The sequence below is a fragment of the Peromyscus leucopus genome, chromosome 8a, assembly GCF_004664715.2.
Source record: "Peromyscus leucopus breed LL Stock chromosome 8a, UCI_PerLeu_2.1, whole genome shotgun sequence".
In the NCBI taxonomy this organism is placed as follows: domain Eukaryota; kingdom Metazoa; phylum Chordata; class Mammalia; order Rodentia; family Cricetidae; genus Peromyscus; species Peromyscus leucopus.
This window is the reverse complement of record NC_051085.1, coordinates 8,299,069-8,317,254: the sequence shown is the minus strand read 5'-3', so window position 1 is coordinate 8,317,254 and position 18,186 is coordinate 8,299,069. Positions and strand designations below refer to the sequence as shown.

At 43.8% G+C, this 18,186-nt stretch overlaps 1 protein-coding gene across 1 annotated transcript in view; it reads right to left on the bottom strand.

Annotated features, from left to right (window-relative positions):
* Positions 1-5,524: 5,524 nt before the first annotated feature.
* The window catches only part of Cdc40 (cell division cycle 40), a 54,546-nt gene continuing 41,884 nt past the window's right edge, over positions 5,525-18,186 (bottom strand). Inside the window, exons 9-15 of the mRNA XM_028890242.2 lie at positions 17,949-17,994; positions 15,949-16,050; positions 14,564-14,679; positions 14,212-14,345; positions 9,707-9,783; positions 7,884-8,028; positions 5,525-7,079 (exon numbers count right to left, since the gene is read on the bottom strand). Of these exons, the coding sequence (XP_028746075.1) occupies positions 6,902-7,079; positions 7,884-8,028; positions 9,707-9,783; positions 14,212-14,345; positions 14,564-14,679; positions 15,949-16,050; positions 17,949-17,994 (798 nt within the window). The 3' untranslated portion in view covers positions 5,525-6,901. The remainder of the gene's footprint in view (positions 7,080-7,883; positions 8,029-9,706; positions 9,784-14,211; positions 14,346-14,563; positions 14,680-15,948; positions 16,051-17,948; positions 17,995-18,186) is intronic.

Below are 18,186 nucleotides of genomic sequence, written 5' to 3'. Positions count from 1 at the left end.
AATGATGCAGAGGGAGGCCTAAGTGTGGAGGCAGATGAGCGGGTAGGGCAGAGGAGAGGATGGATAAAGGGACACCTAACAGTAAGGATGCTTGAAAAATTAGAATCACCTGTAAAGGGAACCTGAGGGGTTGAGAATTTGTCTTAATGCACGTGGGAAGGCCCGCCACAAATGTGGGCAGCACCTTCTAGTAGCAGCCCGGACGCAGAGGGGTCGGCAGACGGAAGATGGCTCAGCTGCTGGTGGCTGAGTCTTGCCTCTTACTGCTGAGTGAGTTTATCCTGTGCTATGATGACTCCTTCGCTGGGATCAAAACCATTGTTGCCAGGCTTCTACGGGTGACTGAGGACCAAACGCACTACAGAAACCCTTTAGGCTTTGGCGAGATTTGGACTGCTGAGCCGCCCAGCCTCAAAAGCCAAGCAGCTACAGTGTTCTCAGTCTCCTGGGTGTGATTCAGCTGTTGTTATAATTTCAAAGTAAGCGACTTAATAAAATCGTTTAATATGTATACTCATTCTTTAGCTTCTGTGCCTCTAGAGCAGTGGTTCTCAACCTGTGGGTTGTGACCCCTTTGGGGGTCAAATGACCATTTCACAGGGGTCACCTAATCAGGAAACCATCAGGAAACATATTTACATTATGAGTCATAACAGTAGCAAAATTATAGTTATGAAGTAGCAATGGAAATAATTTTATGCTTGGGGGTCATCACAACATGAGAAGTTGTATTAAAGGGTCACAGCATTTTAGGAAGGTTGAGAACCAGTGCTCTAGAGAAACCTGGCTAATACACATTTCCTTGATTTGTTGGCTGGGGTGTCCTGGAGCCTCCAAAACCAATACAGATTACGGTCAGTCATTGTTCTTGCTTGCCCAACAGAGCTTGGTAGTAAGACCCTATTGCTGAAAACACCACACATTTTAGTCACATGGAGATGGTACTGACAGGGAAACTTTATCCCTGCTGATCATTACATAGTACTGGAAAGTGCTATGTAGGCTTCTGGGGGTGGGGGAGTCACTAACAGCCTCAGTAGTAACCTCTGTGAACTAACAATAATGACCAATGTGGAAAGATACACCCGTGGGTACAATAGTGGCATTAGCGTTGTAGGGTAACCACCCAATTCCTGACTGGATTTAAGGCCCGCTCCCCAGGAGAAGGAAATGCGTGGTACTGCAAATCTTGCCAAGAACTCATGGTTGGAGAATTCATAGGTCCCAGGAGTGAGCCTACTGCTATTATTTTGCTAAGTGGACAATAACTATCAAGCTGCCCTCTAAATTTGTATCCCTGCACCCATAGACCAGTGCAGCTCTCAGGCCTCGTCAGAGTAGTTTCTTTGTGCAATAAAAGGTGATTAATGCAGACACTCACAAGCGGTCAAAGCGCAGTGTTGGTGGAGTGCTCACCCACAATCAAGGCATCTGTGTCCCACCCACCCCGGAAGGCTCGGGGCTACTGTGGAGGAAAAGGTGGGAAGATCTAAACTAGAGGTTAGGAGGACCAAGATTACCGTAATTATGAGTTCATAGCACCGGTAGTTCCCTGCACAAGACCCGCAAAAAATCAAGCCAATCAACACTCCAGCATGGAGCTCCCATCCCTGGGAAGCTATTGACAGTTATGGCTTCTGCGGGAGGAAGGTCCTGTTTTCAAAGAGGGTGTGACTCCTAGTAGGTCAACAACACTCTAGTGGGTGGCCCTATACTCATGAGTATATAGGCTGCACAAATTTGACTCAGAGCTTTTTAAACAAAATGACATGACTCTGGGAAGGGGAGGTAAGGGGTGGATCTGGAAGGAGTTAAGGGAAGGAGTGGGGAGAGAACAGGATTAAAAATATTTGAAATGCTCAAAGAAAAAAAATATATTAAAAATGGCTGAGGAATTCAAAACAACTGAATTTCTTTTTACTAAAAACCATGTTTAGACCCTGGAGAGATGGCTCAGTGCTTAAGAGTAAGTGCGTACTGCTCTTAGCAAGGACCGGAGGCCGGGTCTCAGTATTCATGGGGGGCTGTTTTCAACTGACTGTAACTTCAGTTCTAGGAGGTCTGCTATCCTCTTCCAGCATCTATCTGTGGGCGCGCGTGCACACGCGCACACGCACGCACGCACGCACGCACGCACACAAATAAATCTTTTAAAAAGTGTTTTTGTGCAAGGTGCTGGGGTCGAACTCAGTGCCTCGTGTATGCTAAGTACACACTCTTCCACTGAGCTCATTTTTAGTCCAAGAACTGACTTTTAAGTCATACTTATTTTCATAATTAAAAACTATACAATTTATATTTGATTCAGTAATTGGAAAAATTTAAAGAATGCTTGCAACAACTTGGTAGGTAAATTTACTTTGTTTGAAGTATTTTTTTAAATGGAAATTTAGTTGTTTGAATTGAAATATGTTATCAGTGTATAATACAATATTTCAAGGTCTTGGATACAAAATAAAATACTAATTTTCAAAGTTGAATACATGTTGAAATAAAAATTTAGACATGTTAAATAAAATATAAGATTAATTGCCCACTTTAACCTGGTGATTAAAAAAGTTAAAACTAACGTAAGAGTCATATATTTCTATTGGAATATAATAACATATGTATATATAAATATTATTATAATAAAATCTCTTTGTACAGTGCTCTGTACAGGTACACCTAAGACTCATCGATCTATGTGGAAGGGGGGCAGAATGTGCTGTGAGATTGTGTCTTCTAGGAATGTCAGAATTTCACCAACGTGACTGCCTCAACACTAATTGAACAAGGATGTCACCAACAGACATGCTAATGTGGAAGGAGAAAGCCCAAGAGACTCAGCCCTAGACAAAGAGCTACAGGCCACAAAGGAATGCCAAGAGCAGGAGAAATGTCTCCCCAGGGAAGAGCAGACCAGCTGGTTATCCAATTCCAAATGCTCAGCCCTGAGAACATACAGACAAGTAACACTCCACAGACTGAATAGGTTGTACTTCTGCATTTAGGAATACACACACACACACACACACACACACACACACAAATTACTGAAAAAGAAGCAATGAACTTGAAAGAGAACAAGGAGGGGTACATGGAAGGGCCTGGAGGGAAGAATGAAAAGGGATAAATGATATAATCATCTCAAAAGTGAAAAATATTTTTTAAAAAAGCATAAATTCTAAAGTGTTTAATCTGGGCATGGTGGCGCACACCTTTAACCCCAGCACTTGGGAGGCAGAGGCAGGTGGTTCTCTTGTGAGTTCAAGGCCAGCCTGGTCTACAACACAAACAGAAAAATGAGATTCGAGTTCACCCCTTGAGATCTGAAATGCTGGAAGTTGGAGAGCAGCGAGCTGAAACACTCAAAGGCAGCCAATCCAGGTGTGCTGGTTAGGCTTCACGAGGGTGACACAGACCTAGACGCACCCGGGACGGAGATTCTCAACCAGGGAATTGCCTCCATCAGCTTGGCCTGTAGGCGTGTCTGAGGAGCATTTTCTTGATTGCTAATGCAGGCTGGAGGGCCAAGCCCACTGTGGGCGGTGCCATCCCTGGGACAGGTGGGCCTGGGCGGTATAAGAATAAAGGAAGTAGCTGAGCAAGGCACAGGGAGCAAGTCAGTAAGCAGTCGTAGTGTCTGCTGCAGGCTTGTGCCTCGGGTGGCTTCCGTTGACCACAGGCTGTAACCTGGAAGAAGAAAAGGCCTTTTGCTCGCGAGTTGCTTTTGGCTGTGGTGTTTATCAGAGCAACAGAAAGTACATGAGGACGGTGATGCGGTGGAATCAATGTTCTCTCACGCACTGATGCAGAGAACAAAGCCATTTCAAAGACTGTTGGTTCAAGCCTGTAATTCCCTTTTCCTTAAGTTCCAGGTAAAACAGGCTGAGAAAGTTGCTTCCTTCCGCAATTACTGAAGTAGTTGTGCACATAAAAGATGTGATACAAGCATGTGATATATGTGCATACATGCATTCAGGCAGCCACGTGTTCTTTTGGCTATCCAATCAGCCTAGATTTTTAAATGTCCAAGATACATTTGTGACCCTAACTTCATTAGTATAATCTCGCTGGAAGATCATTTGGAGAGCTTACCAAAAGTTTTAGTCTGAGTTAGAAACAAGAATTCTCCATTTTAAGGAAAGGTTCCAGGGATTTTATGTGTGTCTGTATTTTTCACTTTAACTGAATCTTCCGTTAGTTCATTCTGTTTATTTACCCATTGATCATGAGTTTCATGACATGAATTTTGTTCCAATGTGTGTGACAGACACCTTCCTCCATCTGGCTCCTCTGTATTTGCCTTGTCTACTCTATACTACATCAACTACTTTATGACTCACTGCTCCCGGATGCTGCCAGTAAAACGATGGTACAACATTGCTTTAAACTACAGCCTTAGCCTGAGACATTAAAGTGTGAACATTATGTATCTGATGAAACATGGCGGTCGGGTGATGGGGGCGCACGCCTTTAATCCCAGCACTCGGGAGGCAGAGGCAGGGGGAGGCAGAGGCAGAGGCAGGCGGATCTCTGAGTTCGAGGCCAGCCTGGGCTACCAAGTGAATTCCAGGAAAGGCGCAAAGCTACACAGAGAAACCCTGTCTCGGAAAAAAAAAAAAAAAAAAGAAACATGGCAGCTGTATTCCCCTGCTCTCACACTGAGATCCACATTTAAGAATGCTGGCGGGTCTGGGTGGCATTTTACATTCCTTTCTGGCACGTGAACTTACCATGGCCCCCTCAACTATCCACTATTTTCTATCATGGCAAACGACACATTCAAAAAGTCAGTTGATCTTCAAGGAGCATCTGCAATTGTAGCTGTTATTAGAATCTCCATGGCTGTCACTCAAAGGTTGACATTTCACTGTCAATATTCTCTTAGGCACTTTATAAACATTTTAAGGTTAGTGGCCAGCCCCATAATGTGTTTCTCAAGAGTCACATGCCTGTGATCCCAGCATTTGAGAGACAGAGGCAGGCAAATTAATTCAAAGACATCCTTGTGATATCCATAGTGAGTTGGTCAGGCTGAGGTCCATGAGACCTCTGTCTCAAAACACACACACACATACAAATAAAATGTTTCTACTTAGAAAGAGCTTGTTTGACTGAACTTCCTGTTCCTTATCTTAAAACTGGTTGTTTACTTATGGCAAAACAGTTCAGGTTCTGCTTCAGTGTTTAAATATTAATTCAGTTGAATCTTTTACAGCAGTCAACAATTCTAACTTTCAAGGAAGAACTGTCCTGGGTGTGACAAAAATTTTACAGCAATGAGGCATAAGGTTTCACAATGTGCAAGAGTATGCTTTTAGGTTTTCTGTGCTGGGAAAGAACCCACCTGTCTGTATACCCTAATCCTGCATGATGCCCTAAATGCTTCAAGGATGCTGAGTTGTGTTTGATCATGTGATCAGAATAAGTCATTAATTCACTAAACACACTACGTCCACCTCTAATGTTCCTCTGAAGGCTGAAGATGATTTGATCTGGTGTCTCCACAGACTTACGACTAAAAAGGACACAATGGCACTTTCTACAAAAAGAAGGCTTTATTCAAAAATAGGATCTTTTCAAAAAAGAGAAAACTTTTATGTACAGTTACTCAGTTTAGAAACAGTCAAAAACACAATAAGAGAAATTGAGATTCCGAAATTATGATTCACAACATGCAATCCTGCTGCCGAAGTCTGTCTTACCACACTTCAGTAATTCACATTTGTTAAGACAGTGGTTGGGACGACAGAAAGGTTTCGTATGAATTCTTTCCTCCTGTACGCCACCCTCCTGAAGACACACCATGGCGATGGCTTGGCAGTGAAAGTTCAGTATGTGATTTTTTTTTTTTTTAAAAAAAACATGGTTACTGCCTCTCAAACTGGGGACTCTAGGTATTTTCTTATAGTGTCAATGTTTTTTCAAAGATCTGAAAGAAGTTTAATCTTTCCTAACGTTCAAAAGTTTTACTGTTTGTATTCACAAGCAAAACCAGAGTAATATAAAAAACAAAATGTGACTTCAAAGACATTACAAGATAGTATTTGGACTCTGCCTTCATACTCTGGCCAGAGGGAATTCATTAGTAGCAGTAGTGAAGCAGAGCCCTAGAGGCCCTGATTTCTGAGGGTGCAGCCAGGTCCTTGCTGACAGTGATTACAAGTAAAATTCAAAGCCTTGGCTCACTCCCTGGAGTTCATCTTCAGAGACACCTCACTTCTGCTTTGGGCTATACAGTCCTGTCCATCCTGATCAGGAAGAGAGTCAAGGGAGGAACTGTGGGCTGCTTTGAATTTTAAATTGCTTAATAATTAGAGAAATGCTGTAGCCAAGAAAGGCCACTCATTTACAAGTAAAAATATACATCAGAGGCCACCAAAATAATGGGACTCGTGAAACCACAAGACTAGAACTTGATTCAGTGAACAGGGTAGGAGCAGTAACTCCGAGTGTCTTCAGGCTTCCTTCAGTACACCCGAGTGTATCATCCCTTCCCTTCCACTCTGCTTGGATTGGTAAGCATCTGGTACCATTCTGAGGCACTAGTTACATCATTTCCTCTAGGATCCCATAGCCAATAGGCATTTTTTCTTGACCCCCCAAAAAAACGATCCTTTCAGTGACATCTCGGGGATAAATGGAAACTGCCTGCCAACAATAACTCTTTGTCAAATATAGTTAGTTGTTGTTCTTCATATAAATAACATCTATATAGAGCAAAATGAAGTTGCCAATGAACTTCCATGAGGCACATTTACAACGCTCTTAACAAAAACCATGGGTCAACTTCATAAGGCCATAGATGAAAAGATTACCTAGAAATCAAATTGTCATCCAATACATTTTAATAATTAAATAGTTAAATATGACACTGGATCAAAAATGATCCCAGATTGTGAAAGGACTAATCCCGTTAATCCCACAATTTAATGAGGCCATCCCAACCACACGTGATGACCTTGGATGTCTCATGTGGGTGCCACACTGCACCTATGCACACTTTATCGTGGGCTTTAAACCGACTGTAGAGCTTGGTGGTCTTCCAGTCCCAGATGTTTAATTTTCCATTTCCATCTCCTGAAATCACATAGCTGCAATGGAATGAAAACAAATCCCAATTACTCACACACCTTAAACTGGTGAGATGAATGAAGAGACAGAGCTTACGTGAATGTACTGTTCTCGGAAGAACAAGCCTAGGAAGCAGTCTGCAGTTGAACGTCTCTAGCCCCTCCCCTCCGGTAAGCTGCCAGGCTAAGAGCCAGAAAGTTATAGATAGCCTCTAGACAGGAAGACTGCACAGAGGATCCTGTTTCTCACGTAGCCAGTGGACTTTCAAACATTTTCAGCTTCAATACTCTTTGAACATGTCAAAGACTGAATCAGAGATAGGAAGCTGAGGCCTAATTCCCACACTAAACATACAAAGCCAGCAGATAGCTGAATTCCTTCTACCTATATATTCTTAACTAAGAGGAGGAAAATGAACGCAGAAATTTCACTCTTGTGACCTAGAAATATCCAAAAGCTGCATTTCTGTTTTCAGTGTGGATAAATCTGTACACAAGATTTGCAGTCTGTCCAACACTGTGATGAGGAATTCTCCTTGTATCCATTCAACCATAGCACATAGAAAAACAGAGAGAAAGTCATGGCGATGGAGACAGGAATGCATTCGGTGGTTAAAAGGCACAGGCCTAAGTGGATCAGAAAACAGACCGAAGACCCTACAGAAAAGCTAGACTTAATTTCAGAGCCTTTATAACTGTCCTATCTGTCCTTCGGAGAGATGACTCAGTTCTCATGCAACTACACAAGTCACAGTGATTTGTGAAGTACTGTTATTAACAACACTATACCATCCCATCATACGTGAGCATGAAGACTTAACTCACCTCATGTCTGGGGAGAAGTCCACTTGACAAGCGTAGCCTGCTACCATATGGCCCTTAAAAATTTTCTTCTTGTTTAATCTGAACCTGTTCTGTGCTCCAAAAATCAAAATTTGGTTATCCATCGACTGGCATGCTAGCCATTTCCCTGTAAAATGCAGTAAGTGGCACATTTTAGAGGAAGAGTTAACATGTTTTCAAGTTTTATTTTACATGTATTAGTTTTCCTTACTTTTGTGCTCAACTACTTTCTAATACTAGAAAAGCAAGTTCCTGCGGCACCTGTGAAGTGTATAAATCAGCCATGGTAAGAGGGGTTTTTATCAAAGAAATGGGTTCCACTCCTGGAATCCCACTGTCATTGAGTACTCTTCACATCAAAGCTTTTGACTTTTTAAAAATAAGGAAACAAATTCCAAGCTTAGTGTCAAAAGAACTAAGTTATTAATAAAACATGCTAAGTGGAATTAATTTAACTTAAAAAACTAGTACATGGAGTTTTAAATCCTGACAACAAAGGATGTGTGTGTGTGTGTGTGTGTGTGTGTGTGTGTGTGTGTGTGTGTGTACTGTCAAAGTGGCATGGACATGGCTGTTTTTCTAGAATGACAGGGTTCTTGCCAACCGTCCTGAGCTGCCACAGAAAGGCGGATGGAGGGGCACATTCTCCCTGTCCTCTATCTACCTCCACAATAGCTCTGAAAACACACTCACTTTACCCCCTCACGAGAACTTGATGGTATCAGTATGCCTGTAGCACAATTATCTGTTACTTAAAAGACAATGGATTATGGAATAGGAAACTATTGACTTTTTGTTTTGTTTCGCTGAAGAAAATCTTTTGGAGATGCAGCTTTCCCTCCTACAATCCCCTGTACCCTTTCTTTTTAACGTGGGTCCTGCAAAATGCCCCCCACAAAGAGGGGTGGAGAGGAGGGCCTCTGCCATCAACAAGAATACACCATTAGGGCTGGAGAGATGATTCAGTGGTTAAGTGGTTAAGGACTTGGGTTCATTTCCCAGCACCCACATGGCAGCTCACACCTGTCTGTAATTACCTGTCAGTTCCAGGGGATCTGACAGACACCCTCACACAGACATACATGCAGGCAAACCACTAATGCACATAAAAAAAAAAAGAAGACGCCATTAACCCTCCCAAGCACATCCATGCAGTGAGTGGGCTGCATGGAGTGTAACCCTGGGACACTCAGAAAAAGACAGAAACTTGACAAGGAGAAAGGACTCCGGATGTGAGCATCCACACCAGCTCAACAAAGCCGTCTAGGCCAGAGGAATGAAGTTCCCCATCACATCTGGGCATGTTTGTCTACCAAGTGTAACCAGACAAGCTCTACCCTGTTGCGACCTGTTCCTGCCACCACAGTCCACCTCTAAGGAAAATGTGCCTGGGAACTAACCTTGAGAGTCAGATAGGGCTGTACAACTGCTTTAAAAAACCTTTTATAAGTGAATTGCTAAAATGTTCCTATTTTGAAGAATCAGACCAAATTTCCTATTCCCTTGAAAGAAAAGTGCTTATTAAATGATTTATTGAACCTGATTTGTGTTGGAAGGATAATTATTAAAAACTAAGAAACAAAAAAAGCAACTGTCAGAAATCCTTAACATTAACTGTCAATCACGGATTCTTTTACTTTTTCAAAACAAGAGAGTGGGTGAGGTGATTCACATATGAACGCCCACAATGACTCCTACGACCGAAAAGGTTTCCTTACACAAGGATGGCAACAGCCGTTCTCAGGACTCCAGCAGTTCTCTGCCTTAGAAGCCCGGTCTAGAGCACAGCCTGTGCTCCAACTCACCGTTTGGAGACAAAGTCACCGCAGGCATCGAGTGCATACTGGGCTCTGCTATGTACTTAAAGTCCACAGGGATATCCCTGAAGATTGAAGACAGCATGCAGATTAGAACGAGTGATTCACAAAAGCACATTTAGAAGAATTACCCAAATGTACCCAAATAAAAGCAACTTGCCTTTCATTAAACTTTCAGGATGGAGTTTATTATTAAAAAGCTTTTATTTTACAAATGACTTTCCATGAAAATGATAATGGTGTCAGCAGTTCTAGTTTCTAGTTATGAGACGTAAACTTTGGCCCTAAATATCCTTTAATGATGAACTCGTCTTCAAAGGTATCACGGGAGGCAGAAGAGGCTGTCTGGGCAAGCCTGTGAGGAACGTTATTTGCCTGCGGCCAACCTCCGCTCATCACCTCCTGAGCAGTGAGGGGAGCGTGGGTGACAGGCCGAGCTGCAGGGACCCATGTGCTAGTTCCATCTGTCCAGAAATAATGGCCCAGGCCACAGGGATGAAGTGCTTGCTACCAAGCCTCTTCCAGTTTACATGGAAAGCATTCCCAAAGTGTACACAACAGGACAAAAAGCAAAATACAGAGCAGCAAAACCCTTGTGTGATAAAAATGCCTAATGTGAAACAAAATTCAAAAGTATTCACTTAAATTGAGAACGAAATGTACTAAGTAACTTTCCATTTTCATTACTTTTTATTATAAAAATTACTTGGAATTCTGAAAGGGGGGTTGGTATTGCTGCTTCCTCTGGGACTAACAGTGTTTGTGTGGAGTAACGTGGGAAATGTAATCCGGTGACAACATGGGGTGAAGTGAGATTAAATCGCAAGGTACGGTTTGCTTAATTGGAAAATAATTATGCTTCACTTCATGTGCGGATTTCTCTGTCATTTACCCAACACCTAGAAGGAACAGATGACTAAAGGAAAAGACTTCTGTAACCAGGGAAGTGACGTTTGTCAGCTCCCAGAGCTCACGTTTCTAAGTGCAGTGAGAAGCGCCTTTCAGAATGATCCAAGTTGTTAAAAAAGATTCATGTGCCCCTCTTTGTATTCATCACTAGTAGGTAGTGAATTTTATAACACGGATTAAAGAGCACTTTCTAAATTAATCAACCATATTTTAGGTTCACATTTTTAGTTGACACAGCAAAAGTTCTAGTGTCCTATTTCAGAGCCTTGGTAAAATAAACTCTATAACAATGGTTCTCAATCTGTGGGTCTAGAGTATCGAAAGACCCTTTCACAGGGGTCGCATAGCAGATATCCTGCACAGCAGATATTTGCATTAGAATTCATAACAGTAGCAACATTACAGTCATGAAGCAGCAACACAATAACTTTACGGTTGGGGTCAGCACAACACGAGGAGCTGTATTAAAGGGTCGCAGCATCAGGAAGGGTGAGAACCATGATCTAGAAGAACAACTGATTCTGGACTACCCTGGGAACTTCATTATTTCTGGCAGTCATGCCTGCTAGGCATAGTTAAACATCCTAAGTACAGCACCATTTTTCTACTTAGACACTGTGATTCAATTATAAGGGTAGAACTGATTTCAGATCACCTGGTTTGGAAATGAACTCATCAAAAAGCTAACAAATCTGTGACATTTTAAAAATAAAAGATAAACAGCAATGTTTATTAAATTCTGTAAAATTTCCTCTAAAAAACATTTTACCATAATAAATACCTTTGGTTAAAAGACAAAACCAAAACCACCATGCCTACTAACATGCTTTCAGCTGACTGGCAGGCCATGGTTGCTAGTATCTACTATAACCTCCAGTTACGTTACATACAGTCTTTGTTGGTATAGCACTGTTAAAAAAAGCCCAGCTTCCTTAGGTTGTTTTAAGTATTTATTTTTATGTGTACGGGTATCTTATCTACATGTATGTCTGTGTACCACATGTGCACTTGGTGTCTGTGGAAGACAGACGAGAGCATCCGGTCCCCAGAACTGGAGTTATATAGACTGTTCTGAGCTGCCATGTGGGTGGTGGGTTGAATCTGGGTTCTCTGGAAGAGCAGCCGGTGCTCTTAACCACTGAACCATCTGGTTCTTTTCCTCTATTACGGTGCTATGCTACAATGAGGTAGAGGACATATAAGTTTGGGAAAACACCTCTTGCACAGGAGCCCCAGTGCTGGGAACGTCCTCGCCCGGGCTCAGTCCTGCTGTGCGTTTAGGCCCCTTTTCCTGTGCTGGCATCAGATCACCAGCCACTACTCTCAGCAGAGGCTGCAAGAGATCCCGAGGGGTCCCGAGCTGTCTGCTCTCCATAAGTGGATGCAAGTTACCTTCTCTCCCTACAGGTCTCCCCATCATTCACCCAGTCACAGAGCCACAAACCCAAGTTCTGGAATCAGTCTGACCTGAAATTTGATCTTTTCATGTCCTGTATACCCTTAGGCAGATCACTTACACTATCTTAGTTTCCTTGTACAGAAAAGACAGAGAGAAACAAAGACCCCCACCCACATAAACATACCTATCTCATGAGACTGCTTTGCACATGAAATCAAAGAGTTTACATAAAATGCTTATCCTAGTGACCGACATACAGAAAACGCTAGCTCCACACCTGTACTGCCAGTTATGATAGATCCGCTGATAACAGGTGACAGCCAACAGAAATCTGCAGTGTGCCATCATTTGTAACAAAAGAGCAGTGTGCCTTTTAGAAGTGTTTCTTAGGATCCCAGAGGGAAACCAGGATGCTAACATTGCCACCTTAAGTTAATCAAAGCATCCTGAGAAAATACGAATGTCCAAAGCCCTCTAACTAGTACAGCATCTCAATACTATCCACCTTCTCACACCACTCTCCTTCAATGGAACAGCAACTCAAGATACAAACATGTGCATGCTTAAGTAAAATCACACCACTGACATCACACACACACACACACACACACACACACACACACACACACACACACACAGACTTGGCGTCAGGCTGGGGAGTTGGTTCGGTGGCTAAGAGTGCTTGCTGTACAAGGGTGAGGACCTGTGTTCAAATCCCCAGCACCTGTGTGATAGCCAGGCGTGACTGGAGATAGAGGAAGACACCTGACCTTGTCCTTGTCCGGCTTCTGCACACATGCAGATGGGATGTGTGCATCCTCACAAGTGTGCACACACCATGTGCATACACCCCACACCAAGCTAAACCAAACAGATAAAACCACCAGTGTTCACACCAGATTTTCTGTGGGAAACAGCCTCCCTACTTCCCTCCCTCCCTCCCTCCTCCTTTCTCTCACTGTGGGCCTTGCTAGGCCCGCACTCTCCCACTGAGCTAAATGTCTTCAGAAGCACCATTTCTGATGACAGACCCTTAAGGATGAAGCTAAATGAAGCTAAATGTTAAGATTAGACACAAAGTACATACAGCCAGTGTCCTTGGGGATGATCTTGAAGGTCACAGTGTTGGTGTACAAGTTGCATTAAATCTGAAATTCCCTCAACTGTCTTAACAATACCAAGGGCCTAGTCAGCCCACCCAGCTCTGCATGGCAGCCAGTCTGAGGAGGAAACCCTGGCTGAGGTTCAAGGTGCTTGCTTTCTCTTGAATTGCAACATCTAGGGGTGGGTGGGAAGGTGTACTTTTGAGTCCTCGCAAGGCTGTGGCCTCCACTGAGCTGTGCTTTGAGACTATAAAAACAAGCTGGGTTCCACCCAAGGACTGATTTTGTGAAGAAAGATTACCATTTATTTGCAACTGAATCATAAAACAATCATGCCACTTAATGAAAGCAGCTTAAGTATGTTTTGACTTGAGAAAAACACTTCTTTTGATAAAAGGAAAAAGTATTCAATATATTCTGATTATATTCAAGAAGCAAAATGCTTGTTTAAAGCTGATGATATGGGGCAACTTATAGCATGGATGATTATGAAGCAGCTAACTACATTGGTATTTTCTTTGGATTTGTTCTGAGGCCAGGATCTTTATGTGTGACCCCCACATAACAAAATGTAGCCAAACATTCTACCCCTTGCCTGTCGATTTGCAAGATGAATAAGATATCTATAAAGGACGTGACGGGCTGGCATGATGCTAGGTGGGTGAAAGTGCTGCTGTGCAGACCCGAGTTCGATCTCAGGCCCTCCAACGAAGGAGTACGGACTCCTCAGAGCTGCCCTTGTCCTCCGCATGTCCGCAGTGAAACACAAGCCAACACTCTCGCACACACATACGTGTACAAAATAAAAAATAAAAATAAAAACCACAATATGACAGTTACCATGACCACAAAACCAGCAGTTCAAATCCGCGTACTTTGGAGGATTCTCCAAAGACTGTGAAGGTTAGTATGTTTAGATTTCAATTTCCAAACTGTTAGTACTTAAATAATTAAAACACTTTGGCTGGAAAAAAATGCAAATAGCTGCATATTATCAGGTTTTGACTTTGGCTATGATTTCATTTTTTATGTATTTACTTGTTCGCTTTACAAAGTCAGATGTTTTACTGATGAAAACTCACCATTCCCAAACTCTTAGGCTCTTATCGTCCGACGTGCTCACAAATCTTCGATTCTCATCAACAAAAACAATGGTGTTGACAGCTCCCAGATGCCGATCATACTCCTGAACAATCTCTCCACTGCGGATGTCCCACTGTGCGGCCACAGGAGAGAAAGGTGGACAGAGGTGAGGACACACAACAACCAGCAGCTCTACTGGGAACCTGAAGAGACTCCTAGTTCCCATGCTCATGAACGGACCGCTCCCTTCTGAGAACACATGAGGGCCCTCAAAACAGCACACATGGATGAAGGGGATGTTCTGTTCTCTTCACCAGTCCTAACGGAGACAGACACTGAAAAAAGGCGTACCTGCACGATCTTTTTGTCAGACATCCCAGCCACAAAGAGATTTTGCTTGTCTTCATCGGGATTGAACTTGACACAATAGGGTACTTTTCGGTTTGTAAATCTTGATATACACTGTCCTAAACCAAAGAGTCAAATTAAACAAGAAAAATAAGTTCCACTCCTAAAGGATGGCAATGGTATAAAGATCGACCGAGTAGTCATTACTTAATGAATTCTGAGGAAGGACAGCTTGCTTGCTCTCCAGCCACTACACCGCTACTTTCCTAGATTTTGAGTGATGACATTGTTTTCAGGAGTTGGGGAGATGGACCGATTGGTAGGAACCGTTTCTGTGCAAGTGTAAGCACTTGGGTTTGAATCACCACATCAGGTCAACAGCCGGCCATGGCTGTGCATGTCTGTGAAGCCAGCACTGGGGGGCAAAGACACATGGGTCCTGGGAGCTTGCTGGCCAGCCAGTCCAGCAAAGCCGGTAAGCTTCCGGTTCAACTGAGATACCCTACCTCAAGGCAGTAAGGTGGGGACACACGCAGACACACACACACACTCACATATACAGTTTTCCCAAAAGTCATGTACCACCAGTTTTAGAGACAAATTCTAATTACATTAATGCATGGAATATTTTGAGCAACAGAAAAACATTGCTGGCATGAGCCACGAGAGCGAATATCAGATGCCAAGCTGAGCAATGAGTCAGAAATGAAGAGAAGTTATGGCGTGATTCTATCTACAAGTTTAAGAACAGGCGAAGGATCTGTGGTGACGGAGCAGCTCTGGGGTTGCTGGAGTGGGTGCGGATGAGGGAAGGGCATGAGAACTCTACTGTATGCTGGAATGCTGTCTTCATCTTGGCAGTGTTTAAAACAAAGCTGTAGTCTACTATTCAAAGCAATCACTCAACATCTGTGCCCTTTATACTTTACGTGTATCTTAGCTTTTAAGAGCTGTAGGACAGTTGCCTTCTAGCCCTGGGGACACTAGCCCAGTCCACACACTGACAGGAGGGCGGAGTCCAGGCAGGAGTGACTTGCTGCTCTCCAGATGATGGCAATGTGTAGTCAGAACTGAGACCTCACCTCAGTTTGATTAAATCTGCTTTTGGTCTGGCAATGACTACACTAGGAGATGTGGGGGGTAAGGGGATCAATCAGACAGTGGACAGACCAGTTTGCGCTGGTTTGTCCATCAATACGTGGGCTGTGTAAACTATACGGGTAAGGATAGCGCTGCCCAGGGAAAGCACCGGCTACACAGCCGAGCTTCGGTCCGTGCACACACTCATGCTATCAGCTGATTGTCAGTAACGAGGAGCAGCAGCTGGAGAAGACATCATTTCACCAGAGGCCACCCAGTGTTAACTCTGGAGAGGAAGCCGCACTTACCCGTCTCAGTGTCCCAGAGTTTCAGGTACCTGTCGTAGGCCGCGCTGAGGAACTGTGTGCCTGCAGTGTTGAAGCAGATGTCTCTCACGGCTTTACTGTGACCTAGACGCAGAGCCAGCAGAGGCTACGGTGAGATCAGGTGCTGCCCTGCATAAGCGCCTTGCCCAAGAGAAGAACTAAACTGTGGTCTCAAGGACGCTGCCAGTCGGCACTCTCCCCGCCACCCATCTCCTGCTTTACCAACAATCTGTGGGCACAGGCTCTGGGGGTGACAGCTGTCTTCCTTCAAGATGCTCTGCAGGGGGTTCTAATACATTACAGTTTGGTAAGAACCAAGGGAAAAGGCCTAATGAGGACTAACCAGCCAAGAATTTATTGAGATCTAAAGTTCTAATTACTGTCAGCAAAAGAAATGAAGGTGAGATTTTGGGGTTCACTTCCAGACTGCTCCCCATGTTAGAAGTGAAAACAAAGTGTTCCAAACCTCAAGTGCAGGAAATTATAGCCCTTATTCAGTAATTGCATATTTCTGGGATCACATTATTTAATTCCATAAAAACTGATCCAAAACCATGATGTTAGTTCTATTTTTTAAAAGATGTTATTCTGACACTAAATTAATCTCAGGGCCCCAATTATGCTTTACCTGGATGTCAACCTTGCCAGACCAATGAATCTTTTCAAAGTTTTTGAGACAAATAAAATATAGTTAAATAAAAGCAGGAACATGCCCATTTTTCACTATGACCAAGACACAAATAATTTTACAAAATGTCGGTGGCTCAAATTGTCAACCATGGGCTGCATCCTGGAACCACAGAACTCCAGTCAGGCGGGCACAGGCAGAAGCACCATAGCAACAAGCGAGAGCATGACGATGTGCAGCCCCCCCCCCCCCAGTGGCTGTCTGTAGAGAATTCCAGTTCCCCTGAGAATTCTGGCAGGATCAGTGAGGCAGAGATCAAACCCGCTGTACCCGAGGGACATTTTATTCCCCTGGACACAGGCGACGGTTTCCCTAGAGGTCTTGTGAGCTGGTGTGGTATCTCAGTATCTACCTGCATAGAGTACCCTCACCGTTGGCATAGCACGGGAGAACAGACTCCCACTTGAATCTAAAAACAGAGCCACCGTGATCCACAACATTTCGGTGTGGTACAGTTAAATCTGGAAAGAGTAACAGGACAGGGACAGAGACGGTTGTCAGGCCGTACTGGCACAGCCTGTCCTCCCTGGGGTCCGCTCCTTAGCTTCACGGAGTGGGTTTTCTCAACCCCACTGTTCCTGTGCTGCAGCCACTTGCTCCCAAGCTCCTTTGAAGCTCCACCTACTGCTCTCCGGATCCTCCAGCTGCTCAGACCCCACAGTCCAGAACCTTCTGCTCCCTCCCTGCTGAACAGCACGACCATTCACCTGGCAACCTGGGAGTCACCTAAGGTCCCTGCCATGGGCCACTCATATCCTGTTACTGAATCTCATCCAAGTCTTTCCTCTGTCTCTGTGCTTCAGCTCAAACTCACCATTCTGAATAGAGACTAATAAAATAACTGTACACTTGATTTCCTTACTTCTAGGCCTCCCTACCAAGGCATACTCCAGACTGCCATGTGATCTCTGTAGACTTCCAATCACATTGCTTTCTAGACAGGGCTGTTAAATGGCTCTTCCCCGCCATCAGGATACAGTCTCCACCACAGTGGCATGCCTGGTTCTCCATTCCCTGGCCCCCTTCCACTTTTATCCACACTGTCCCTCTCCTACCCCCTGGTGTGGCTATTCCACGTGGTCCCGGTGCGGCACTTTCTCAGACCAGCTTGGCTTCGGGCACCTCACTCCCTAGACCTCTCTGCTACCTAGAGATGCACTCCTGCATGACTCGGCTCAGTGGACCTGAGAACTTTCCTGCACATCTGGGTAGTCAAGTTACTGCTGCTGCTGTGATCATTCTTGCAAAAGCTTTCCTAAACAGATTTATAGTCAGGGAGAAAAACAAATATTACCAATAAATGTTCTCAGACAGCGCCGGTCTCCATAAACTTCCCATAGCTGGAGAAAATAAAAACACATGAAAATATTAATTTTTTTCTTTATGGTATTAGAAATCGAACCCAGGACCTCATGTACACTAATCATGTGCTCTGTCCCTAGCCCTGGGGATATCAACCTTAATGCAAGTCTTTATCAATAGCAACAGTCTTTCGCTAGCTTTGTGTGGATACATATCTTTGTAGGCACCAT